At 38.2% G+C, this 26717-nt stretch overlaps 2 protein-coding genes across 2 annotated transcripts in view; both read left to right on the plus strand.

The window, feature by feature from the left end:
- Window positions 1–7505: 7505 nt before the first annotated feature.
- On the plus strand, window positions 7506–8295 carry LOC136395488 (keratin-associated protein 13-1-like). The gene has a single exon (XM_066370380.1). It carries the CDS (start codon window positions 7528–7530, stop codon window positions 8011–8013), a length of 486 nt encoding a protein of 161 aa, XP_066226477.1. The 5' UTR covers window positions 7506–7527; the 3' UTR covers window positions 8014–8295.
- An 8970-nt stretch (window positions 8296–17265) lies between these two features.
- Window positions 17266–26717, plus strand: part of LOC136395486 (keratin-associated protein 13-1-like) — a 32000-nt gene continuing 22548 nt past the window's right edge. Inside the window, exon 1 of the mRNA XM_066370379.1 lies at window positions 17266–17299. Within this exon, the coding sequence (XP_066226476.1) occupies window positions 17281–17299 (19 nt within the window). The 5' untranslated portion in view covers window positions 17266–17280. The remainder of the gene's footprint in view (window positions 17300–26717) is intronic.

Here is a 26717-nt window from a genome sequence, read left to right on the forward strand (position 1 = left end):
ATTGATCAATGTCACTCCATTAAATTTAATTTTCTAAATAGAAAAGTTTGATCAATTTATCATATTCTTAGAGCTAAGAATATGATAGCTGCTTTCCAAATTCATTCATGAAATACTAGATGATAAAATACATCCAGTTAAGTAATATTCCAGACTGAAGGAAATGTGTAATCATGGTTGATGGCAATATTTTATTATAAATCTGTTGTAAACTTACAACAGTAATGTTAAAAATCTATAGAAATTTAAAATGTAACATAACATAGACCACCTAGAAAGAAGAGGACTGAGAGAGAAATGAATGCATTCAGTTCAAATAGTTACTTGTTGAGTCCTTTATTTTCTGTTCTTGAAGACCACAATTTATTTCTCCTTGTTTTGTGACTCAACAAGTAAGTAAAGTGTCTTATGGATACAATACGGTGACAATATTCCTTCCATTTTTTTTTCTGTTTTCAAACACAAATTCTTTAAAATTATCTTGATGTTGATCAAAGGGTATAACATTCCAATTATGCACAATGAATAAATTTTGGAGATCTTTTGTAAACTATGATAACTATAGTTAATAATACTATTCTATATGCTTGGGATTCGCTAAGAGGGATGACTTTAAGCTCCCTTCTGTATGTTCTCAGCATGCACATACAGACAAAATTGTAACTGTGAGAAATGACTGATATGCTAATTTGTTTGGTTTTGGTAACCTCACTATGTATCTAGATCAAAATCTCACATTGTATACCTCCAATATTTGTAACTTTTATTTGCCATTTTAACTTAAGAGAATCTTGGAGATAAAATTTAAGAGCTAAATAGGGAGCATACATTTATTAGACATACCTGGAAAGTTTAGTAAATTTGTCTTTGGTTATTTCAGTTTCCTTGTGTAAGGAGCCTCCTCTCACAAGCCACTAAATGTAAAAACTTCACCTATGTTAAGTCAATATAAATTTAGGAAGGATTTGTAATCTCCCTCAATCTTGGATGAAATTTGGCCCAGAGATAATATTGTTCATTCTAACAAACCTCCAACATTTTCTTTTGTAACTGGGCTATTTATAAACAAGTAAAAAACTGACATATTTCACGTAAAAACTTTCATGCTGGGCTGTGCACCCAGGGCTACAGCTGTGAGCCCGGCGTCGGCAGGGTGCGTGGCCCAGAGTGAACATTTTTCTGCTGTTTTGATCACTTGGTGCTGGACTTAGGCTGTGAGCAAAATGGTTCTGATGTGTGGGCTGTTTTTCCTGAGGACTCTCTCCTCCGCTGTTAAAAGTTGCCACTTTCTGACACCCACCTCCTCTTCTCCTCTTAATTACCTGTGAACTTGTCACTAACACGATGAAGGTTATGATTTTACTAAACAAAAGTCAACACTTTTCTGTAAGGATTCTCTGTACTCACCCTGTATTGTTTTATTTTTTATTTAGAAGTTAAATTGAATGGAGTGACATTGGTCAATAAGAGTACATAGGTTTCAGGACGGTATATTAATTATCAGCCACAGAATACACTGTTATATCCAACATAGAACACAAGGCTTTGAATTCTGTATTCTTAAGTGTACTTTTATTGGACAAAGTTATCATGGCTGGTTTTCTTTTTTCTTTTTTTTTTTTTTTGTATTTTTCTGAAGCTGGAAACGGGGAGAGACAGTCAGACAGACTCCCGCATGCACCCGACCGGGATCCACCCAGCACGCCCACCAGGGGGTGACGCTCTGCCCACCAGGGGGCAATGCTCTGCCCCTCTGGGGCGTCGCTCTTTTGCGACCAGAGCCACTCTAGCGCCTGGGGCAGAGGCCAAGGAGCCATCCCCAGCGCCCGGGCCATCTTTGCTCCATTGGAGCCTCGCTGCGGGAGGGGAAGAGAGAGCCAGAGAGGAAGGGGGGGGGGTGGAGAAGCAGATGTGCGATGGCCAGGAATCGAGCCGGGACTTCTGCATGTCAGGCCGACGCTCTACCACTGAGCCAACTGGCCAGGGCCATGACTGGTTTTCTTAAATATGCTATGTACAATAATACTAAAGCACTGTTCTCTGTGATATAGTCTTGGTGTTTCTTCCTAGGTGTTGCTAGGGGAAACACGATTCTTTTGTAGAATCACAGGAAAAGCATTTCAGACATACACACATTGGAGGAGGATATTGGGGCAAGATTTATTGGAGTAAAAACAATGGACAGCCCATTGTTTTTCAAACTAGCCAATCTCTTTCCTGGTTCTTCCTGGATTGTGCTGAGTCCTCCCTCTATGCCATCTCTTTTCTGGATTTTTCTGGGTTTTGTGTCTTTTATCAATCTGTTCCTTTTTCCAGGCTAGACTCCTCCCCTTTATGGTCCCTATCTTAGCTCCCACGGCAGCATGTCCCAGCAGAAAAATTTTCCTACTATTTTATTCCTGTTCCCCCCTGTGGTGTAGGATGCACTGTCTCCTGGAGTGTCTGAAGCTGAAACTTCCAGACTCAGTCAGGCTTAAGCTCAGTCACTTTTGTTCCCTTCTCTCTCTCTCTCTCTTTTTTTATTCAGCAAGAGGAGGGGAAGCAGAGACAGACTCCCACATGTACCCTGACTAGGATCCACCTGGTAAGCCCACTAGGGGGGGATGCTCTGCCCCTCTGGTGCATTGCTCCATTGCTCAGCAACTGAGCTCTTCCTAGTGCCTTAGGCAGAGGCCATGGAAACATCCTCAGCACTCAGGGCCAACTGCTCAAACCATTCCAGTCATGGCTGCAGGAGGGGAAGAGAGAGATAGATAGAGAGATAGATGGGTGGGGGGAATAAACAGTCACTTCTCTTGTGTTCCCTGACCAGGAATCAAACCCGGGACAACCACACACCAGGCCAATGCTCTACCACTGAGCCAACCAGCCAAGGCCTGTTCCCTTCTCATTAAAGGTTTTCCAATAAACATATTAATAAGGCATCTAAGTATGTGTTTTTCTATAAACTATCCAGAAACAATGGTTGAGAACATGAATTCAAATGCAAGTTGTTTATTTGGGAGGTGATCCTAACACATCTCTATGGGGCAGTGGGAACATGTGACAGGAAATGGAAGGAAGGTAGGTGGGAGTGCGGCTAAGCTGATCCCACTATTGAAACCGGAGCTCAATTGTAGTAGAGAATCCTCTGCACAGTGACGTGAACCGATTCTAAACACAGTTTTACAAATGTCCCCCCTGTAACCAGTCTTCAGAGAGTACAGATCATTACCCAGGGGATACAGGCAGGGAGCTGACAGAATAGGTGTTACTCAGAAAAGCAAAAATACAATAAATATGGAAAACAATACCATAAGGTTTGGAATGATGAGAAATGCAAAAGGTATGGAGGCTTCTGTGAGTTTGGCCATGTTGTACAACAGTATAAGGCACATGGACGTTGTATGCAAATGGGAGACAAGCTTAAGTGAGAAAGTCTGGACACCCACAACAGCAGGCAGCACTGGAGTGTTCTGAGGTTTAGTGTCATCTGGTACTATTTAAACAACTGCAACAGGCTTTTAAATGGCCAGCTTTACTGCAGTTAATCACATATTTGAATCTGTCTTATGTATTTGAAAAATAAACATATCTTTCAGAATTGCATTAAACTAGCACAGTAACATTGCTTAAAGTATTGAACCATTCCTCTCAACAAGAATAGACAAGCTGGAGGAAGAAAAACAACCTCAAATAATCTCTATTTAAAAATTTCAGAGAAATAACAAAGAATTCCAGAGTCACAGAGATACTCTAGGGGCCAGAACCAGAGTTAAAAGAAATGGGCCTAGATATGATTTTTAAAGTTGTGATTAAGAAGCTAATAGAATTTTTCTAAAATTAGAGGGCTAGAGAAACAAAATTAGAATTCGAGGCCCACCAAGGAGTTGGGACCATGGAAAATATCCCAGACCCTGAGGAACCAAATTTCTAAAAGTAACATTGAATTACTCATAGACTGCTTTTTATAAGGGCTGATGACCAGGTTTGAATGAGCTCAAATCTTGGTTGAATTAAAATGATCTAGGATATGGGTGTCATTCTCATAACAGCCTGCCAGAAACATCATCAGTCAGTCTCTCAGGAGGAGAATAAACCATCCAGGTGTTTCATACATATATAGATATAGACATAGACAAATAGAGCAGGCATATGAGAAAATAAGGCAGAAATAAAAGAGAACACAGAAAAGAGAATCTGAAATATGCAATCCACCCAATGGACATGTCAAAATCAGATATTAAGGAAACTATGTGAAGAATCCAAAAATAAGAAGAAGCAAGGGATTATTATCAAGGAGTAATCATGCTTAAAGGATTCAAGACAAGATTGATAATTTTGGCAGAAAACTGGAAACCATCTCAGAGAACCTATTTAACATTTTAGAAACCTATGATTAACAACTGACTTGGAAACATTATTGATGAGCTTTATCAGGAGATTAAACATAGCTGAACAGACAATTAGTGAACTGGAAGATGAGAAAGATGGAAATTCTGACACTAAAGTGTAAAGAAACAAAAAGATTGAACATAGGAAAAAGAGTATCAGAGGCACAATTACATAGCTAATAGTGTACTTCACTCAGAATTAGAATCTCAGATAAAGAGAAATGAGACTGCGACAGAAACAATATTTGAACATACTATACTTGAGACTTTACCAAAACTGATGAGAGTTATCATCTCACATGTAAAATGATTGTGAGAGAAATGCAGAGAGACTGCCAAGGTTGAGGATGCTGCAAGGTAGGTTTTAGCAGACACTCCTCAGAGACAGTCTGCAACACATGTTCCGAAGCTAAACTCCCAAGTGGTTGTTTTTCTGTGCTAACCCTGGTTTGCATGCAAAAGAGAGAGTGTCCAGTCTGAATTCTTGATTATCGCTTGACCAATTAGTTAACTTTAAAAAAAAAAAGTCTAAAAACAAGATTCACTATCCTCAGATGCCCTGCATTTTTCTCTCTCCAGAATCTTCCCTTTAAGGCAGGGGTCAGAAACCTATGGCTCGTGAGCCAGATGTGGCTCTTTTGATAGCTGCATCTGTCTCACAGACAAATCTTAAAAAAAAAAAATAATAACGTTAAAAATATAAAACATTCTCATGTATTACAATTCATTCATTTCCTACTGCTCATGTTCATGGTTGCAGGTGGCTGGAGCCAATCACAGCTGTCCTCCAGGACAACACCAAATTTTTATTGGATGATGCGTAACGTACATGGGTTGTTGTATGGCTCTCATGGAATTACATTTTAAAATATGTAGTGTTCATGGCTCTCTCAGCCACAAAGGTTCCCGACCCCTGCTTTATGGTATAACATTTGTCTTGCCTTTGTTTCTTAAGAACAAAGTTTAATGACTGTCTCACATTTAAGCAAGCATTAGGATGTTTAACATTCAAAACAAGGAAGTGTTTCTGGGTATTCCTTGACTCAGAGATTAAGGAGAAACTGCAAATTCCATACAAGATCAATACAAATTAAAATGACTCAGGTCATTACACCAAGAATGATGATCTATAAAGAGAAATATGGATTTACAGTTGTGAGTACGTGAAACACAAGAGTTTATCCTTGCACTATTATTTATTAATGACTGCATTATTTTCTGGATGAATGACTGTAAACCTACTTTTGCTCCTCCTTGTCTACAAATCCACAACTATGACTAGAGGTTGTAACACTCTGTCACTTCTAAAAGACACAGATGACCAACAAAATGTAAAGCATAAAAAACATTACCAATTATCAATAGCAAATCAGACCCACTCACAGGCATAACACATTGCAGTCAAAACTTCAGCATGTCCATTCTGTTCAAAGGCCACAGAATATTTATCAGAATTGATCACAGGCTGAGCATAGTGGTTTAAGCTTAAAAGCAATGGTGATAGGAAACACAGCGTAAACTAGAAAACCCTCATAGACTCAGGAACCAGGCACTGTGTTCCTGAGTAATCCACCATCCAAGAGGAAGCATAACGATGTATAAAGCAACCAAATTTAACTATGCTTAGTGGGAGAGCTATAGCCTTAAATACAAGCATTTTAGAAGAAAGGCTGAAAATCGTTGACTTAATATACATATCAAAGAGTGAAAATGAGTAAGAACATTAATTTCACATTATGCAAAAGAGGGAAATAATGGAAGAGCAGATTTTTTTTTTCTGTTTTTTAAAAACACAAATGGAAAACAAAAAAAAATCAATAAAGTCAGATAGTTTTTTTGTTTGTTTGTTTGTTTGTTTTTTGGTAACAAATTGGCTATTTCTAGAAGAGACCCAGGTGGGGAGGCAAAAGTCACTCTGTAACTCAATGCGTTAATACAGGTCATTGTGAAGCAGAATTAAAAGTAATGAGGATTTTATTTGGGAAATGTCAGCGACAAAAAAAGAATTGGGGAAGGGGGTATAGAAGACTAGGACAGCTGTCAGACTGTGAGACCCGTCTGACTGGAGTGAAGGAAGGAAGGAAGGAAATGCTGGACGTAGCCACACAGACCAAGATCAGCGGAGAAGCCTCAGTCCTTGACCAGAGGGGAGTCCTATGGGCCCCAGGAAGGACACTCCCTAATATCTTTGCTGTCCTCAGCCCATGGAAAGGGAGGCTTCCATGCCAATGCACTGCTAGATTTTGGATTACAGCAGGTGGGCCCTTTGTATTGAAGAGTTGAAGTCAATTCTCAGGGCTCCTACACACATGGACGAGAATCTTTGAGGACTGTTGGCATCACACCAGAGACGTTGAATCCAAAACGCCATGGTTTCCCTTATTTCAGTATTGCTGCACTCTTTGATTCTCTCCCTGAGGATTCAGATTGGTCTCCACTTGTGATGGCACTGCCTAGGTTCTGTCCCTTGCTGTCACCGTGTCTCTAAATAATTGTCCAAGCTTCTCTCTGATTTTAGCCTTCAGTGATATCCAATTTGTCTTGGCTGGTATATTTTTTCTCTTCACTGGGTCTGAGACACACTGTGAGACAGAATGTGGCAGGTGGACAATACTTTGGGAGCATGAGAAAACAGGGTGACAAGGAAGGTCAGTATGCAGCAGGTTCCTCATAAAAACATGTTTACATGTTTAAAGCCAAGGCGGTGCCTCTGATCCATGAACAAAGAGGGAAAAAAAAGAATTTCTATCTCATTCTTTATTATTTGAAAACAATATTTGCTCCTCATTTCCAGAAATATGACATGGGAAGTTTATGAGGAGGTAGGAAGTAAGGATTTTGCTGACTAGGACGGACGCGCATTATTGGGAAAGACTCACGGCCCTGCAGACACAGGAGTGGTTCACCAGCCTTGGCTATGACACCAGACTAACAGCTCCCATAAACACAATATAGAGAAAACTATATATTCAACTGCAATTACAGCGATTACTGAGTTACATTTATGCAAATGAGAAGCATAATTACATAAAGGATGACCCTGTAGGTGAACACACCCATGGCTGAGAGTATATAAACACCCTGGTACAGGAGGTGACATTCAAACTCAGTCTCTTCTCACCGATACTCAGCTGAACTCACGTCTCCTGTCAACATGTCCTACAGCTGCTGCTCTGGAAACTTCTCTTCCCACTCCCATGGGGGTTACCGCCACTACCCAAGCTCCTCCTGTGGCTCTTCCTACCCCAGCAACCTGGTCTACAGCGCTGACCTCTGCTCCCCCAGCTCCTGTCTGCAGGGCTCCTCTCTCTACAGTGGCTGCCAGGAGACCTGCTGGAAGCCCACCAGCTGCCAGACGTCCTGCTCCAGCCCAAGGACCCCCACGCTCTGCCATCCCCGCTGGACAACCTACCCTGGGTCTCTGGGCTGTGGGTCAGGCAGCAGCTGCTCCCTGGGCTATGGATCCAGAAGACGCTACCCTCTGAGCTGTGGGTCCAGTGTCTGCAGACCCCTGGGTTATGGGATCTGTGGCTTCCCTTCCCAGAGCTGTGGATCTAGTTTCTTCTGCCCAACCTATATTCCATCCAGAAGTCTCCATTCATCTTGTTACCAGCCACTCTGTAGATCTGGTTTTTATTGATTAATTTGTAGAGGAGCCTGATCCATTTGAGAAATGCAGATTGTGCACTGAGATGACCTATTATCGAATTTCCTCCATCAAAAAGTATTCTAATCTTCCTTGATCAGTAGCAAGTCTTTAATGCTTCATCCCTCAGACATTGGCTAATAGATGAACTCTGTCAAACGACAAAATTAAAGAGCAACCCAAATTGCCTTGTTGATAGAATTTGTGATTTTGCCTTTCTCCCCCAAATAGATAGAAATAAAACAATTTTATTTTAATAAACTCTTCATTCTGTTATCCAAATATGTTGTTCATTTTGTTATTTATTTGTAACACATCAATGAGGATTTATGTTGCCATTGCTTTCTGTTAGTGGGATTTTGAAAGCTCAGATTTTGGGGGCTATGTACTCATTTTGGTTGGGCTTAGGTATAATTCCCTTTCTAAGCAGGAGTTTTCCCTGGATGCTCATAATTTCCCTTAATAAAGAAAGGTAAGTCCTTTCTCTTAATAAAAATATTAAAGGTCTAGCACGTCCTTGTTCACACAATGAAGTGGATCATGCATCTCTGAAGACACAGTCTGTCAGAGAGGTTAAAGTATGTGGAAACAAGATTTAGATTTATATATGATGAGGCTAGTGCCTGACAGATATTAAAATGGCGGCCTAGTGTGTGGGTGGGACATTTTAGAAGAAAAGCACCAATTAGATTTAGGTAATCACAGAGCAGAAAATTTCTCATATTTTAAAAATTGACTAAATACATGTATGTCAATTACTATTTCCAATCTGTTCAAATTATCTGTTCAAATTAGACAAGTGGTCTAAGAAGCCAGGAACAAACCTATATGGAAAGGACCTCGACTCAGCAGGTGCAGAGTTACACCTGGGTTCTTTGCACCTGAAGCTGCAAATGAGAAGCCTTTAGTATCATCAAAAGCAACTATTTTAGATATATAGTAAAATAAAATTTGATAGCCTTCATTTACACTATCCTCTCCTACATACAAATGCTATAAAAAGTAAGGAGTTAACATAGGGAATGTGATAGTAACTAGAGACATAATCTTTAGAGAGAACAAGCAATGTATAAATATTTTTCCTGTTCTTTTTTATATAAGATCCTCCAACAACCCTGAATTTAGGAAATGAGATGTAGAGCATTAGAGGCTTGGCCAAAAGAACCCAGTCTTATAGATACACGTCAGCCTTTTCATCATGCTGTCCTGCTACCTCTTTTTCTAGAAATGTAGTAAAGTGTGAAATATAAAAGAGATTGTAGAGTTTATCAAATTCAACCTCATGAGCTTCTATATTGCAACACAAAAGCGTTAGAATTTCATAAGATGACACAGGAAGTCATTGCCGAAGTAGCCGGAGAACTGCTTCCTTCTACCCAGCAGTCCCATTTTCTCCCAGCTCCCCCTTTCTCCTGCGCTTCCCTCCCTCCTCCTTTTCTCGACTCTGTTTTGAAAACAGTCCTAGTGCTTATAAAGGAGAAGATAAAGATAAAATCATAATGAAAAAAAATTTGGGAAAAGCCATTAGCCGTTGCATTATAAAAGTGAACATGGTCAACAGTGGACTCCTGTAAACAGTCCAGCTCATGAATTTTTATGATCCAAGTTGGCCTAGCCATACTCCTCAACCAAGAGAAAGAGTCAAATTTTGTATCCCAAAACATAAGCCAAAGAGCAGTCAAAGCTGAGGTCTCCTCTCTTAGTGTCCCCGGATTTCAGTTGCAGGGGTAGTTTTCCTTCAAGGATATATTAGTTATGCTATACAAGTTATATCCAAGCTGGTGGTTCTTACAACTTTGTGAATCAAAAGTCCAATACAACCTCATTGGGCTGAATGCAAAGTAGAGCTGGTGGGACTGTGCTCTTTTCCAGAGGCTCCAAGGGAAAATCTCTTTCCTTCCCTTTTTCAGATGCTAGAGGTGACCTGGGTTAACCTCATCCATGCCCCCTTCCTCCACCTTCACGGCCAGCAACGGTACGTCCAACCATTCTTACATCCCGTCATTCTCACCTACCCTATGCCTCTCTCTTTCATCTTTAAGGATGCTTAAGATTATCTTGACTCCTCCTGGTACTCTCCCTATTTTAAGGTTAAGAGACGATCAACTTTAAGTCTGCCCACTACCTTGCTTAGCCCACAGAAGGTAACACATTGACAGGTTCTAGGGCTTAGGGTATAAATGTCTTTGCCAGGCTGTTACTCTGCTTACCAGCACTAGTGACTGAGCCAATAAACAACACCAGTCAGTGTACAAAACAAAAGTGACTCATGTATGGTGTGTAAACAGATAACAGTCTGCTGAATGTTAACAAAGAGTGGAGACAGTGAACACGTAAAAACCACAATCATATCCAAAACTGTGTCCAATATGCCCTTTCAGGATGATAGCCAAGATAGGAAAACTGTTATTGTACAACAAGGAGCTCATGAATCCTGACTGGATGTCTTGTCACATCCCCACTCAGGAAACTGCATTCCACAGCATTCAAAGTCTGTGGCACATTCTAAATTTCCCCTCTTTTATTCTTTCTATATCCCAACAGTTAAGCACAGTAGAGTGAATTCCAGTCTTCCAGACCTCAGCGAGTCAATCACACTCTGCCCAGTGACGCGAGAGCAGCTGGCTCTAACCTGGCTCACACCTAGTTGCTTCCAGTCTTGGAACTTCCTCAGGCCTTGCCCTACAACAGACGCATAACACTGTGGATTTGAACTCGGAGGTTCAGGCCCCAATCATCTCCTGGTAAACAAAAATAATTCCCAAAGCTGCTGAGCATCTGTCCACTCGTTTCCAAAAGTAAATGTAACCAGTTTCCATGTAATTTCCTCATAAATCATTTCTGGGCACTTGATTTCAACAGTTTCTGTTGATCAATGCTCAGCTCGTTCGTGAGAACAGGTCTCTCCTCTCCAACTCCCTGCCCCAATTTTTTAGTCATGCTTCAGAACACATTGCCAAATATTTCATCAGTACCATTGTTTCCCACAATACTTTCATTGAGACTTGACCATGAACTAAAATCTGTGCTATGGAAATATACTGTTGAATACATTTAAAAAAAAAACACCAAAACTACATTTGTGTGTTACCTCACAATGAACAATATATTAAGATAATGTGTAGTTTAATTCAACTGAAAGTCTAACAGAGACAGCAAATGCTAAATAAAGTTATTTAATTACAATAATACTAAGCTGTAAATGACTTTTTTTTATGTTAGCTAATTTGTTAAATTGAATCCTGTGATGACATATTTAGTTGTTCTCTCTATTACAATCAGTCTGAGCAATAAACTTCTCGTGGCTAACTACGTATTCAAAATATTTCCTCCTGTACACATTTTCATTGTGAATGAGTTATTGATGCTAAAATAACTTACACGGAGAGACTCTCAGCCAGACTAGAATTCTAAAACAATTTCCTAGAGGAATAACATCTGAAATAGGTTTAAAGACTGTGCAGGGTGTATCGGGTAGGGTTTGGAGAAGAAGGGTTTTAAGGACCGAAGTCTTGAGATGTCATTATAAAACTAAAAGCCATTATAGTTTTAGTCACTGAGGGAAAAGGAAAGAACAACTTGAAATTAGGCCAGAAAGATTTGGGGACATTCTCCGCAGTTTCTTACTGATCTACTCCATAGACTTCTAAGAGCAACAAAGGCCATGGGAGGATTGTAAAGCAGAAGTCTAAGACTGTCTAGTTGGTTAGTTCTAAAAATCTTTTTATTCTGTTAGTATTTACATAAAATGACATGAATAGGTTTTAAGAAAAGGTTGGTGATTTTGATGAATGTGTCACTTATGTCACTACTTAGTACCTGGTGAAGATACAGAACATCTCCCCCACTCCAGAAAATACCCTCATTCTCCTCTTCAATTAGTCCTGCCTCTCTGCCTTCAGAGTCAGCTACTGTAATTTCTGTCATCGAATGATTTGCTTGTTCTAGAACTTCATAAAAATTAGTATCATGTGGTATGTTCTCATGCATCTCCAGCTTTATTACAGTGAACGTGATGTTCTTATGATCCTTTGTGTTGCTTACATTTTATTCATTTTATTTCTGTGTAATGTTGCTCTCTTTTGTGGATATGTCACAAAGTGTTTATCCTTCTGTCTTTGATGGACATTGAACTGTTTTTAGATTTAAAAAGAAAAAGTTTCCTTTTTCAAATCAATAAAACGGCAATGAACATCAACTGTTCTTGTCATTTTATGGAGGCGGTTTTAGTTTTTCTTGGGGGGAGAAACCTCTTTTCCCAAAGTTAGTATTATCATTTTGTTACCACTAGCAATACCCTGGGGTTCTAGGAGGTCCACATTCTCATCAGCATTTGATGTTATAAGTGGTATCTTATGTTATAGTTACTTGGTAAATAATGATTTTCAGCACCTTTTCCTGTGTTTACTAGCTATCTTTATATCTTCTCTCTTTTTTTGTAATGTTTAGTTATGTTAATTCACACTTAAAATTTTCCACTCCTCTTTTTATTGACAGGTTGAAATTCTTCACCTACTACTCTGGAAGTCTCAGGAAATAAGTTTAGAGTTAAATTTATATATTTCTAGATTCCTTATTTGTAACTAGCTTTCATCTTTTTTTTAATTAGTGATTGATTTTAGAGAGAGAGAGAGAGAGAGGGAAACATCAATTTGTTTTTCCATTTATTTATGCATTCACTGGTTAACTCTTGTATGTGTCCCAGGGATTGAACCTGCAACCTTGGCATATAAGGACAATGCTCCAACCAACTGAACTTCCTGGCCAGGGTGGGATATTTTCTTAGTGATGACTTCTGATAAGTAAAAAGCTTTCATTCATTTCATTTCAAATTTATCCATTACTTTTCTTTCATAGTGCTTTTTTAATATTTTCTAAGAGGACTTTTACTTACTATTAGGTTGGAAGTATATTCTTTTATTTATTTTTTCTAGAAGCTTTAAAATTTATGACACACACCAACACATTTCCTTATTTATTTTTTTAGTTGTCTACGTGAATCCAGTGATTTTAGGATGCTAATAGCATTTGTTGAAATAACAATTTTCCCTATTTGAATTGATTTGATCCTTCACAATGGGTTCATGCATTTGAGTCTGTTTCAACACTCTGTTCTGTTCCATTAGTTAATTATCCACACTTATTCCAGGACCACAGACTTTAATTTCTCTCTCACCCCAGTGAGTCTGGGAGCTGTATTTTCAAACTCTCCTCAGCTCAGAAAATGGGAACTTTACATATAGCAATTTATTAATAAAAAATTTTTAAATTTGAGATTGCTTTACTCACCTGACTTTATTCCTATCATCTCACTCTTTAAATTTCACTGTAATTCATCGTAGCCTTTATTTCACAGGATCCAAAGCAAACTTTTATTTGGTAATATAAGTAGTCTAAAGAAAATGACATTTAAAAGTGAACCTCCCTGACCTATGTTGGTACAGTGGATAGAGCGTTAACCAGGGACGTCCTAGGTTCGAAACCTAAGGTTGCCTGCTTGAGCGTGGGATCATAGACATGATCCCATGGTCAATGGCTTGAGCCCAAAAGTTGCTGGCTTGAGCAAAGGGTCACTGGCTCAGCTGGAACTCCCGGGTCAAGGCACATATGAGGAGCAATCAATGAACAACTAAAGTGACACAACTACGAGTTGATGCTTCTCATCTCTCTCCCTTTCTCTCTTTGTCTCTATCTATAAAAAAAAAATGAACCTAGAAGTTGTGATTATCTTATTTTATTAAAAACACCAGAACTCTGAGAACAAGTAAAGGGAAGTATAGGAAGAAAAGTCAAACAACCAAAGCAGAGAAGACAAATGCAGACTACTGTACTTGTTCAGGGAAGAACTGAAGTTCAGTTGGTTTCCAGTAAGAGAAAGGTTTCTGCAGAAAAGGGAGACAGAACAATGCAGGGTGGACACAGGCAGATATTCTGATGACTGGACCCCATTAACCATCGGTTTTATCCTTGGAATTAGCGCACTCATCTCCTAATTGCTTATCTTCACTAGAGTCTCAACCACAACTACGCTATTTACACTCATTCTCCAGATTCAGCTTGTAAAATACTCTCTCTAGGAAGCTTTCTTGATGTCTAAGGTAGTTCAGTTCTTATTGCTAAAGTGCACTTATACTTGAGGATATACTCATTTACAGCTTTAATCACTGTTGTTAAGTTGTTATTTGGTTAACCTTGCTAATGGTAAGTTCAGAGAAACAGGAACCACATTTTTAAAAAAAATTGTTTTCAAATTTTCTCATTATAGAGTCACATAGGAATGACTGCATTCTATTTTCCCTGGGGAAAATAATGCAATAGAACATTTGTTCATAATGCATTCTCTAAAAGCAGAGCCGAATGAATGTTATTTAGAGCACGGATGGGTACTGACAAGATGTTTGACAAGGTACTGCTGAGGCATGACTAATGCAAATAGGAGAGTTAGGGTTGGGGGGAAGCAAAGCTGTTATCTGTAATCACTAATGTGACAAAAATAAATAATAGAAATTGGTGAAATAAATTGCATGGAAATGACTTATGAGTTTCCTGGGAGACAGAATACATTAATTCCTAGAAGTGAGAATCATGTGCTGGCTGGTAAAAGGCTGACTGGGATTCCTGGATGTCGACTGGCTTGGATATCAGGAGCTTTGGCCCTGAACCCCTGAGTACAAAGTTCACAGAGCCAATGAGGGTGCCGGATGGGCAGGGAATGGAGCAGGAGGAAGTTGGGTCTGGTTAGGAACAGGACCTGTGGGAGATCTAATGGGAACCTGGGATAGAGTGGGCTGTCTTTGCGGCTAACTGGAAACCTGGGTCACTATGGCTAAGCTGCTGGCATACAAGGATAGCCTTACCTGGACCCTGGTAAGTGCAAAATGTTGTAAAGACTTGGGGTGTGTCCATTCTAAGTCATCGTCCCAAACATCTACCCTACACTCCTCCTGTGTTTTGTTTTTTTGTGGTGGACTGCATCTTTCAGGAAACTGTGAGCATCAATTTCTCTGTAGGACTGGGATCTTCAGCTAGATGGGACTCAAGTTGGGCTTCTGCTGCCTCATGTTTAAAGGAACGTGGGACATAACATTTATCTTCCTCCGAAAGCTGCTTAAGATTTTATAGAAATAATGACTTGAAAGTCTCTTTAAATACTGATTTAGTTCAGCACAAAGATAATGGTTTTTCATTTTAGGTCACTCTCCAGGTCAAATGGTGTCTGACAAAGTCATGTGTCATTCTCTGAAATACCTGGTCTGTAAAAGATGGACAGGTGACTATAAAACATACAATGGAAGGAGCTCCATTTTTTGTTGATGTTAAGGCTGAGGTACTGAGCGGTACATAGTTTGAGCCTCCGTGAATGTGGTGGTAACACATCCTGAGGCAAAGGCTTGATACTGGGAATTTTGGCTTCATCCTCACATATCAGGAAGAAATGAATTCCATGGAGAAGGATTCACAGGGTTTCAGGGACATGGGCTTCTCACTCACCAACATCAGATGAGCTTAAGGTAAGTTATTCAACTTTATATTTAGTATTTTCTGAAAACACACAAATGCAAGTTGGATTCCTATTCAAAGTTTGTTTCATGTACAAACCTAACAGTTACTAAGTTTTGTTCTTTCTCTGCCTTCCAGGTACACCCACTAACTTCCTGCTCTTCTTCTCCTGAAATGACGTAAAAACTCACATGATGCAAAAATTAGAAATTCTGAGCTCTGGATTTGCTTATTTATGAAAGTTTATATTAAAATGGAAGCAAACTCTTAAGGACCAAAATATCTATTTCCTATCCCCCAACCTCTAAAAATTCAAAGCTTGCTTTACAAAGCAAATTAATCCTTTGCATATAAAAACCCAATAAGTAGTGAAATTCTTGGTCAATAGTAACAAATATTGATATTAACAATGACATATATGGATGCCAAAATAAATGTGTTTATTTACTTAAGGCAATTAGATTTTTTTCTTTTTTTCTTTTCTTTTTTTTTTTTTTTTTGTATTTTTCTGAAGTTGGAAACGGGGAGGCAGGCAGACAGACTCCCACATGTGCCTGACCAGGATCCACCCAGCATGCCCACCAGGGGGTGATGCTCTGCCTATCTGGGGCATTGCTCTGTTGCAACCAGAGCCATTCTAGTGCCTGAGGCAGAGGCCATGGAGCCATCCTCAGCACCTGGGCCAACTTTGCTCCAATGGAGCCTCAGCTGCAGGAGGGGAAGAGAGAGACAGAGAGGAAGGAGAGGGGAAGGGGTGGAGAAGCAGATGGGCGCTTCTCCTGTGTGCCCTAGCCGGGAATCGAACCCGGGACTCCTGCACACCAGGCCAATGCTCTACCACTGAGCCAACTGGCCAGGGCCTAGATTTTCTTTTTTAAAAAATATTTTTATTTATTGGTTTTAGTGAGAGAGGAACAGAGAGAGCGAGAGAGGGAGAAAGACAAGAACATTGATCTGTTCATGTATGTACTCTGACCGGAGATCTAACTGGCAACCTCTGTGTTTTGGGATGATGCTCTAGTAACCAACTGAACTATTTGGCCAGGGTTGATTTTCTTAATTTTGAAGGAAATCTAATAACTAGTTGATTCCATCGCTAATGCAGCTAATATTTAAAGTTTAAGTTTGTTACTTAGTTTTACGTTCTGCAAGAGCCAATCTGTAAGCTAGGCTGTGTGGCTACAGAATGGTGAGGAATTTGTCTTTGGAGATCAGAAAAAGAGTTGTCATTTGTGAGAATAAAATAGTTGCCATTCTGCAAACATATCTGGATGTTCAACAAGTTAATTGGTAACAGTGAGTTCCGTGGACTGGCCCATCACAAAATGGCTGTAGATTAGGAAAACCACAATATGATGAATGGCAGAATCTGGCTCCATGGTTGAAAGTAGGGAACACACAGATTCCAGAAACCAGAGGTCTGAAGCCACTGGATCCACAGCTCAGGGGGTAGCATCCTCTGGATCCATAACTGAGGGAGCAGCTGATGCTAGACCCACAGCCCACAGACTTAGAGTAAGTCGTCCAGCAGGGACTGCAGAGTGTGGGGGTCCTCAGGATGTACAGCAGCTAGTGGGCTCCCGGCAGGTCTCTTGGTGGGCACTGTAGAGAGAGGAGCCCTGTGGGCAGGGGCTGGGGGAGCAGAGGTCAGTGCTGTAGACCAGGTTGCTGGGGTAGGAAGAGCCACAGGAGGAGCCTGGGTAGTGCTGGTAGCCCCCAGGAGAGTGGGAGCAGAAGTTTCCAGAGCAGCAGCTGTGGGACATGTTGACAGGAGATGTGAGTTCGGCTGAGTATCAGTGAGTAAAGTCTGGGTTTGGATATCACCTCCTGGACTGAGCCGGTTATACACTGTCAGCTATGGGTGTGGCCTTCTGCCAGGTCATTTTTTCCCTGCTTGGAGTTTCTTATGTTCATATGTGTAATTCAATAATATCTTTTGTAATTGCATATGAATACTTTTGTCCACCTCATATTCACGGGTGAGTTCATTAGGTTGTTAGAGTACTAAGCCAATGAAAGATTTCAACATCAGAAGTTCTATGACTACATGCCATAAGCATCTTCTATTTAGACCTATGCTTCTCCTTAGCAAGACTCATGGCACATTCCCTGTTGACTGGCTGGGGGATGCTTTGTTCTAAGGGTGGGGATTGAGGCACAGTTACTTTTTTTCTACATCAGTGGAATAAAGACATCATACTTGTCAGCCATGGTTTCCTTTTCCTGAATTTATTTCATTCCCTGAAATTATTCTCCATGTATTTCATTATATGTATAATATATTCCTTCTCAAATTCATTGGGAAGAGGAAAACAGCTAAGAAAAAGTAACTAAGAACACTGCAGGGCCACAACAATGAACTAGGGCCAGTGTTTACAGTCAAGACAATGAGGGAAGAGTGATTTGGGACAGACTCAGGGGGTTCCAATCTGTGCACACGAGGAAAAACTCAGAGTCAAACCCTTCAGCTGAAGGAGGGTAATAATGACTTTATGGGTTTTTCCATCTCTGTGATTTTAAATAAAAAAGTTCAATATCGGTAGAGTTTGTGGCTTTTCACATGTTCTCTGCCTCCTTGTCATTTACATTCACAGTTGGTCTGGAGACCCTCTCTCTAACACGCGGTACCTTCTCAACATTTGTACCATCAAATTCTTTCATTGTCTCCTTCATTGTAAAAGATACTTTCCCCTTATTCTATTTTATTAAGATTATTTTTCCAGGTCCTGGCCAGTTTGCTCAGTGGTAGAGCATCAGTCTGGTATGTGGATGTCCTGGGTTCAATTCCCAGTCATGGCACACAGAAGCACCCATCTACTTCTCCAACCCTCCCCCTCTTGCTTCTCTCTCTCTCTCTCTCTCTCTTCTCCTCCCAAAGCCATGGCTTAATTGGAGCAAGATGACCCCAGGCCCTGAGAATGGCTCCATGGCCTCTGCCTCAGGCACCAAGAAGAGCTCAGTTGCTGAGCAATGAAGAAATGTCCCAGATGGGCAGAGTATCACCTCTTAGTGGGCTTGTCTGGTGGATCCTGGTTGGGGTGCATGTGGGAGTTTGTCTCTCTGCCTTTCTTCCCCTCTTCTCACTGAATAAAAAGAAAAGATTATTTTTCTACTGTAAAATATCTAAATATCTTTTTTTATAGAGTTCTCTGTTTCAGGCAAACCAAGCTAAAAGAATACTGAATAATTTTTTCCACTTAGAAAGACAGTAATATAAAAATGGTCATTTGGAATTGCCAGAGGGGGAAAAAGGAGAATGAAAATGGAATAATGTCTAAATATTCATTGTACACAACACTAATAAAATGGTTTGTGGTTCTTAATATATAGGTAGAAGTAAAATAAGAAATTAAGAATGATAATAAAAATATATTAAATTGCTTTAAAATTAAAAATCTGGAAAGACAATAATTTAAAAGAGTAATCTTATAGCATTAACATATTTTATTACCCTCCTAATGTACAGAAGGAGACAGAAAGAAATAAGAGTTAAATCCAATAGCAACAAAGCAATAAAGATATAGGTAGAAATCTGAGTGATCAAATTCACTATGATTAAATTTCAGAGGATATCAAACTGCACTAAAAAACTTAAAATAGATTTTATTAAATATAAGAAAACAGAGAAAAGAAAAATAAAATGATATACTAGACAGAAGAAACAAAAAATGCTAGCTCTGCTTTATTAATATTAAAGTTTGCTATATGATAAGAAGTTTATTAGATATTTCTTAACAGCCATCCCGTCAGCCTTCCAGGATAGTACACATGATTTCACCATTCATTTAGAGCAGGGGTCCCCAAACTACGGCCCGTGGGCCACATGCGGCCCGCTGAGGCCATTTATCCGGCCCCCGCTGTACTTCCGGAAGGGGCACCTCTTTCATTGGTGGTCAATGAAAGGAGCACATTGATCATCTCATTAGCCAAAAGCAGGCCCATAGTTCCCATTGAAATACTGGTCAGTTTCTTGATTTAAATTTACTTGTTTTTTATTTTAAATATTGTATTTGTTCCCGTTTTGTTTTTTTACTTTAAAATAAGATATGTGCAGTGTGCATAGGGATTTGTTCATAGTTTTTTTTATAGTCCGGCCCTCCAACGGTCTGAGGGACAGTGAACTGGCCCCCTGTGTAAAAAGTTTGGGGACCCCTGATTTAGAGGTTACCTTGGAGCCATGCCATGCAGTAGAGTAGCTATTACCTACATGCCAAGTTCAATTCTCATTAATTAAATTAAAGTTCAGTTCCTCAACCGTATTTGTCACATCCCAAGTGCCAAAACAGATACTTGCTGCTAATGGATATCAAATTTTGGAAAGTGAAGATAAAAGTATTTTCAGCATCACATACATTTCTATTGTGAAGGGCTTCCTCATACACACAGCATGCATTGTCGATCTCTTAGTATAAATTAATGCTTTTACAGTTTCCTTTAGAATGCAAGACTGTTAGAAATTATAAAGTCATTTATCTTATACCCCAATTCATGTATTATTATGTTTTAGGAATTTCTGTATTTTAATTGCAGTTATGCTTATGCATATATGTGTATATATTTTTAAATTTTTATTTATTGATTTGAGAGAGAGAGAGGAAGAGAGAGAGAGAGAGAGAGAGAGAGAGAGAGAAAACATTGGTTTGTTGTTCCACCTATTTATGCATTCATTGGCTGATTCTTGTATATGCCCTGACCAGGGGATTGAACCTGAAACCGTGGTGTATTGGAATGACACTCCAACCAACTGAGCAACCCGGCCAGGGCTGCTTATGTATATTGATATATATTTGTCTCTATATTTTTTATGGGCAATAATATCTTAAATTTATCCAATATATCTCTCTTCTTTATTATTCATTTCTTCCTACATCTTTTTGCTATATTCTAGGATCATTTTGCTTTTGGCATTTATTGTACATTTTAGTGCTGAAAGGCTAGTGACAAATTCAGCTTTTGCTTGTCTAAAAGTGTCTATATTTCCCCTTTGTTTTTGAAACAGCTACTCACTCATCAACCATTCTAAAGTTGTCTTTCTTCAGGAATTGAGGATATTTAATTATTTTTCAGCTACTTTTCTTCTGTTTAGAATTCAGTTGTCAATCTTGGGTTACTTTGTAAAGAGTCACTTGTATGTTTTCCCTCCCTTTGGTTACTTTCAATCACTGTCTTTTCCTTTCTTGTTCATCAATTTGACTTCAGTGTGGGCCTTTCTTCATATGTGTCATATGCAAGGTTTGTGACAGTTCTTAAGTTTGTGAATTGATTTTGTTCTTCTACTTGAAAAATTTCTCTCTGTTTCTATTACATGCTGATTCTCTTGGATTTAGTAATATCTAGGCTTGTCAATAGTTGTTAATATTTCATTGACTGTGATTATAAATGTATATATACACACACATAGACAACACACACAAGCACAATCTTGTTTAAGGACTTCAATTGAAATTATGTTAGACCTTTCCTTATATTCTGAAGCTCCATTCAGTATTCCAACAATAGTCTCAATTTTTATTTTGAATTTAGTCTAGTGAGCAGTCACTAATTGTTTCTCTAGTTGTCTTATATTTTCCAAGCTTATCAGTTGTTGTTATTTTAACATCTCTAATATTTTCATTTACTGAATCTTATGCAAGTATGTTTCTACTATATGATGTGTATTTTGGATTTAGTCATTTCTTAACTTCTGGAAGTCTGGTAGTGTTTTCTTGGGTATCAGACTATATCTCTATATCATCTATATATTCATCTATATCTATAGCCATGTATTCATCTATATTTATGTAACTATATCTATAATTTTTCTATATCTATTCATAAGACCATATCTGCATTTACATTTATATCATAGGTTTCTATGTAAAGATAAAATGTAAGTCCCATCTGTCTTCTATTCAACTTTTTTTTCATGTATAACCATAATTATCTATATCAAAGTATAATTTTTTTTAATAATTTTATTTTTTTAATGGGGTGATATCAATAAATCAGGATACATATATTCAAAGATAACAAGTCCAGGTTATCTTGTTCAATTATGTTGCATACCCATCACCCAAAGTCAGATTGTCCTCTGTCACCTTCTATCTTGTTTTCTTTGTGCCCCTCCACCTCCCCCTTTCCCTCCCCCTTTCCCCCCTCCCCCAGTAACCACCACACTCTTATCAATGTCTCTTAGTTTCACTTTTATGTCCCACCTACGTATGGAATAATGCAGTTCCTGTTTTTTTCTGATTTACTTATTTCGCTTCGTATCATGTTATGAAGATCCCACCATTTTGCTGTAAATGATCCGATGTCATCATTTCTTATGGCTGAGTAGTATTCCATAGTTTATATGTGCCACATCTTCTTTATCCAGTCATCTATTGATGGGCTTTTTGGTTGTTTCCATGTCCTGGCCACTGTGAACAATGCTGCAATAAACATGGGGCTGCATGTGTCTTTATGTATCAATGTTTCTGAGTTTTGGGGGTATATACCCAGTAGAGGGATTGCTGGATCATAATGTAGTTCTATTTTCAGTTTTTTGAGGAACCACCATACTTTCTTCCATAATGGTTGTACTACTTTACATTCCCACCAACAGTGTATGAGGGTTCCTTTTTCTCCACAGCCTCTCCAACATTTGCTATTACCTGTCTTGTTAATAATAGCTAATCTAACAGGTGTGAGGTGGTATCTCATTGCAGTTTTGATTTGCATTTCTCTAATAGCTAAAGAAGATGAGCATCTTTTCATATATCTGTGGGCCATTTGTATTTCTTCCTGGGAGAAGTGTCTGTTCATGTCCTCTTCCCATTTTTTAATTGGATTGTTTGTTTGTTTGTTGTTGAGTTTTATGAGTTCTTTGTATATTTTGGATATTAGGCCCTTATCTGAGCTGTTGTTTGAAAATATCATTTCCCATTTAGTTGGCTGTCTGTTTATTTTGTTATCAGTTTCTCTTGCTGAGCAAAAACTTCTTTAGTCTGATGTAGTCCCATTCATTAATTTTTGCCTTCACTTCTCTTGCCATTGGAGTCAAATTCATAAAATGCTCTTTAAAACCAAGGTCCATGAGTTTAGTACCTATGTCTTCTTCTATGTACTTAATTGTTTCAGGTCTTATGTTTAGATCTTTGATCCATTTTGAGTTAATTTTAGTACAGGGGGACAAACTGTAGTCCAGTTCCATTCTTTTGCATGTGGCTTTCCAGTTTTCCCAGCACCATTTATTGAAGAGGCTTTCTTTTCTCCATTGTGTGTTGTTGGCCCCTTTATCAAAAATTATTTGACTATATATATGTGGTTTATTTCTGGACTTTCTATTCTGTTCCATTGGTCTGAGTGTCTATTTTTCTGCCAATGCCATGCTGTTTTGATTGTCCTGGCCCTATAATATAGTTTGAAATCAAGAATTGTAATGCCCCCAGCTTCATTCTTTTTCTTTAGGATTGCTTTGGCTATTCAGGGTTTTTTATAGTTCCGTATAAATCTGATGATTTTTTGCTCTATTTCTTTAAAAAATGTCATTGGAATTTTGATGGGAATGGCATTAAATTTGTATATTGCTTTGGGTAATATGGCCATCTTGATTATATTTATTCTTCCTAACCAAGAACAAGGTATATTCTTCCATCTCATTATATCTTTTTCGATTTCCCTTAACAATGGTTTATAGTTTTCATTATATAAGTCCTTTACATTCTTTGTTATGTTTATTCCTAAGTATTTTATTTTTTTTGTTGCAATCGTGAAGGGGATTATTCTTTTGAGTTTGTTCTCAATTGTTTCATTGTTGGCTTATAGAAAGGCTATTGACTTCTGTATGTTAATTTTGTATCCTGCGACCTTACTATATTGGCTTATTGTTTCTAGTAGTCTTTTTGTGGATTCTTTGGGGTTTTTGATGTATAGGATCATATCATCTGCAAAAAGTGATACCTTTACTTCTTCTTTTCCGATATGGATGCCTTTTATTTCTTTGTCTTGTCTGATTGCTCTGGCTAGAACCTCTAGTACCACATTAAATAAGAGTGGAGAGAGTGGACAACCCTGTCTTGTTCCTGATTTAAGGGGGAAAGTCCTCAGTTTTATGCCATTTAATATGATGTTAGCTGATGGTTTATCATATATGGCCTTTATCATGTTGAGATATTTTCCTTCTATACCCATTTTGTTGAGAGTCTTAAACATAAAACTGTGTTGTATTTTATCGAAAGCCTTTTCTGCGTCTATTGATAAGATCATGTGGTTTTTATTCTTTGTTTTGTTGATATGGTGTATTACGTTAACCGTTTTATGTATGTTGAACCATCCTTGAAATTCTGGGATAAATCCCACTTGTGTTTGGAAGTATTGCTTCTTCTTCAATTTTTTGGAAGACTTTCAGTAGAATAGGAACCAAATCTTCTTTGAATGTTTGATAAAATTCACTGGTATAGCCGTCAGGGCCTGGACTTTTATTTTTGGGGAGCTTTTTAATGGTTTTATCTATTTCTTCTCTACTAATTGGTCTGTTTAGGCTTTCTGCTTCTTCTTGACTCAGTCTAGGAAGGTTTTATTGTTTTAGGAATTTATCCATTTCTTCTAGGTTGTTGAATTTAGTGGCATAAAGTTTTTCATAGTATTCTACAATAATTATTTGTATATCTATAGTGTCCGTGGTGATTTCTCCTCTTTCATTTTGGATTTTGTTCATATGAGTTCTTTTTTTTTTTCCCTTGGTAAGTCTTGCCAAGGGTTTGTCAATTTTGTTGATCTTTTCAAAGAACCAGCTCCTTGTTCTATTAATTTTTTCTATAGTTTTTCTGTTCTCTATTTCATTTATTTCTGCTCTGATTTTTATTATCTCCTTTCTTCGGCTGGTTTTGGGTTTTCTTTGTTCTTCTTTTTCTAGTTCCTTAAGGTGTGAAGTTAAGTGGTTCACTTGGGTTCTCTCTTGTTTGTTCATATATGCCTGAAGTGATATGAACTTCCCTCTTATCACTGCTTTTGCTGCATCTCACAGATTCTGATATGTAATATTGTCATTTTCATTTGTTTGTATATATACTCTGCACTTATTTCTTCTTTGATCCATTCATTTTTTAAAAGTATGTTGTTTAGTTTCCACATTTTTGTGGGATTTTTTTCCTCTTTTTTGCAGTTGAATTCTAGTTTCAAGGCTTTATGATCAGAAAATATGCTTGGTACAACTTCGATTTTTCTGAATTTGCTGATGTTGTTTTTGTGGCCCAACATATGGTCAATTCTTGAGAATGATCCATGTACACTGGAGAAAAAAGTATACTCAGTCACTTTGGGATGAAATGTCGTGTAGATGTGTTTCATATCCAGGTGCTCTAGTGTTTTGTTTAAAGCCACTATATCTTTGTTGATTTTCTGTTTGGATGACCGATCTAGAGCCGTCAGCGGTGTATTGAGGTCTCCAAGTATGATTGTATTTTTGTCAGTTTTTGTTTTAAGGTCAATAAGTAGCTGTCTTATATATTTTGGTGCTCCTTGGTTTGGTGCATATATATTAAGAATTGTTATGTCTTCTTGACTCAGTGTCCCCTTAGCCATTATAAAATGGCCATTTTTGTCTCTGAGTAATTTTGCAGTCTTGTAGTCAGCATTATCAGATATGAGTATTGCTACGCCTGCTTTTTTTTTATGTTATTTGGTTGGAGTATTGTTTTCCAGCCTTTCACTTTGAATTTGTTTTTATCCTTGTTACTTAGATGAGTTTCTTGTAGGCAGCATACAGTTGGATTTTCTTTTTTAATCCATTCTGCTACTTTGTGCCTTTTTATTGGTGAGTTTAATCCATTTACATTTAGTGTAATTATTGACACTTGTGAGTTCCCTATTGCCATTTTATAGCTTGCTTTCTGTTAGTTTTGTGTCTTGTTTGATCCTTCTCTTTCATTTTTCTATCTTTTGTTTTTATTTGGTTGTATTCCATACATCTTTCCTCTGTTGCTATCTTTTTTATCTCATGTGCTTCTGTGGTGGAATTTTCAATGGTGATTACCTTTAAGTAATGAAAAGGGTTCCTACCCTGTTCATTGTAGCAAACTATTTTGTGAGTACTTTTGCACTCCATCGTCCTTTGCTACTGTTAATCTCCATCCTCTCCCCCCCTTTCTTTTTGTTGTTGTTACAGTTTAAATTTGGTTTTATTGTGTTCTTCTTGGAGCTTTTACTTGTGGCTTTGTTTTTTTTTGTTGTTGTTCTTTGTATCTGATTGGAGAACCCCCTTTAGTAATTCCTGGAGTGGGGGTTTTCTGATGATAAATTCCCTCATCTTTTCTGTATCTGTGAATGTTTTTATTTCTCCTTCATATTTGAAGGATAGCTTTGATGGGTATAGTATTCGTGGCTGAAAGTTCCTCTCTTTCAGGACTTTAAATATCGGGGTCCACTCTCTGCTAGCTTGTAGAGTTTCTGCTGAGAAATCTGATGATAATCTAATAGGCCTTCCTTTATATGTTGTATTCTTCTTTTCCCTGGCTGCCTTGAGAATTTTTTCTTTGCCATTGGTTTGTGCCAATTTCATTATGATGTGCCTTGGAGTAGGTTTGTTGTGGTTAAGTAAACTCGGAGTTCTGTTTGCTTCTTGAATTTGAGGCTTTAGTTCTTTCCACAGGCTTGGGAAGTTCTCATCTATTATTTGTTTGAGTATGTTCTCCATTTCATTTTCTCTCTCTTCTCTCACTGATATACCTATTATTCTTATTTTATTCTTTTTGATGGAGTCAGATAATTCTTGTCGGGCTATCTCATTTTTTTTAATTTTTGAGTCTCTTTCTTCTTCTCTCTGTTGTGCCTCAACTTGCTTGTCTTCTATTTCACTAATCCTCTCTTTTATCTGGCCTTTTCTATTAGCTCAGCTTGTTACCTCGTTTTTCAGCTCATGAATTGAGTTTTTCATCTCTGTTTGATTTGTTTTTATAGTTTCAATTTCCTTGGAAATATATTCTTTGTGTTCATTGAGTTGTTTTCTGAGCTCCCTAAATTGTCTTTCTGTGTTTTCTTGTGTATCTCTGAGTATTTTTAGGATTTCAATCTTGAATTCTCTGTCATTTAGCTCCAAGGTTTCCAATATATTAAATTTTTTCTTTATAGATTTTTCCTCATCTAGCTGTGTTACCTCTCTTTCTTTTGTATCCATGATATTCGATTTTCTCTTCCTTAATGGCATCTGAGGGTGGTTTTGTTGATAGTATTAATGA

This window comes from Saccopteryx leptura, chromosome 2 (assembly GCF_036850995.1).
Source record: "Saccopteryx leptura isolate mSacLep1 chromosome 2, mSacLep1_pri_phased_curated, whole genome shotgun sequence".
NCBI lineage: Eukaryota > Metazoa > Chordata > Mammalia > Chiroptera > Emballonuridae > Saccopteryx > Saccopteryx leptura.

What these genes read in the sequence shown, in the direction of transcription:
- LOC136395488 (XM_066370380.1), top strand. Translation starts at nt 7,528, where the DNA reads ATGTCCTACAGCTGCTGCTCTGGAAACTTCTCTTCCCACTCCCATGGG.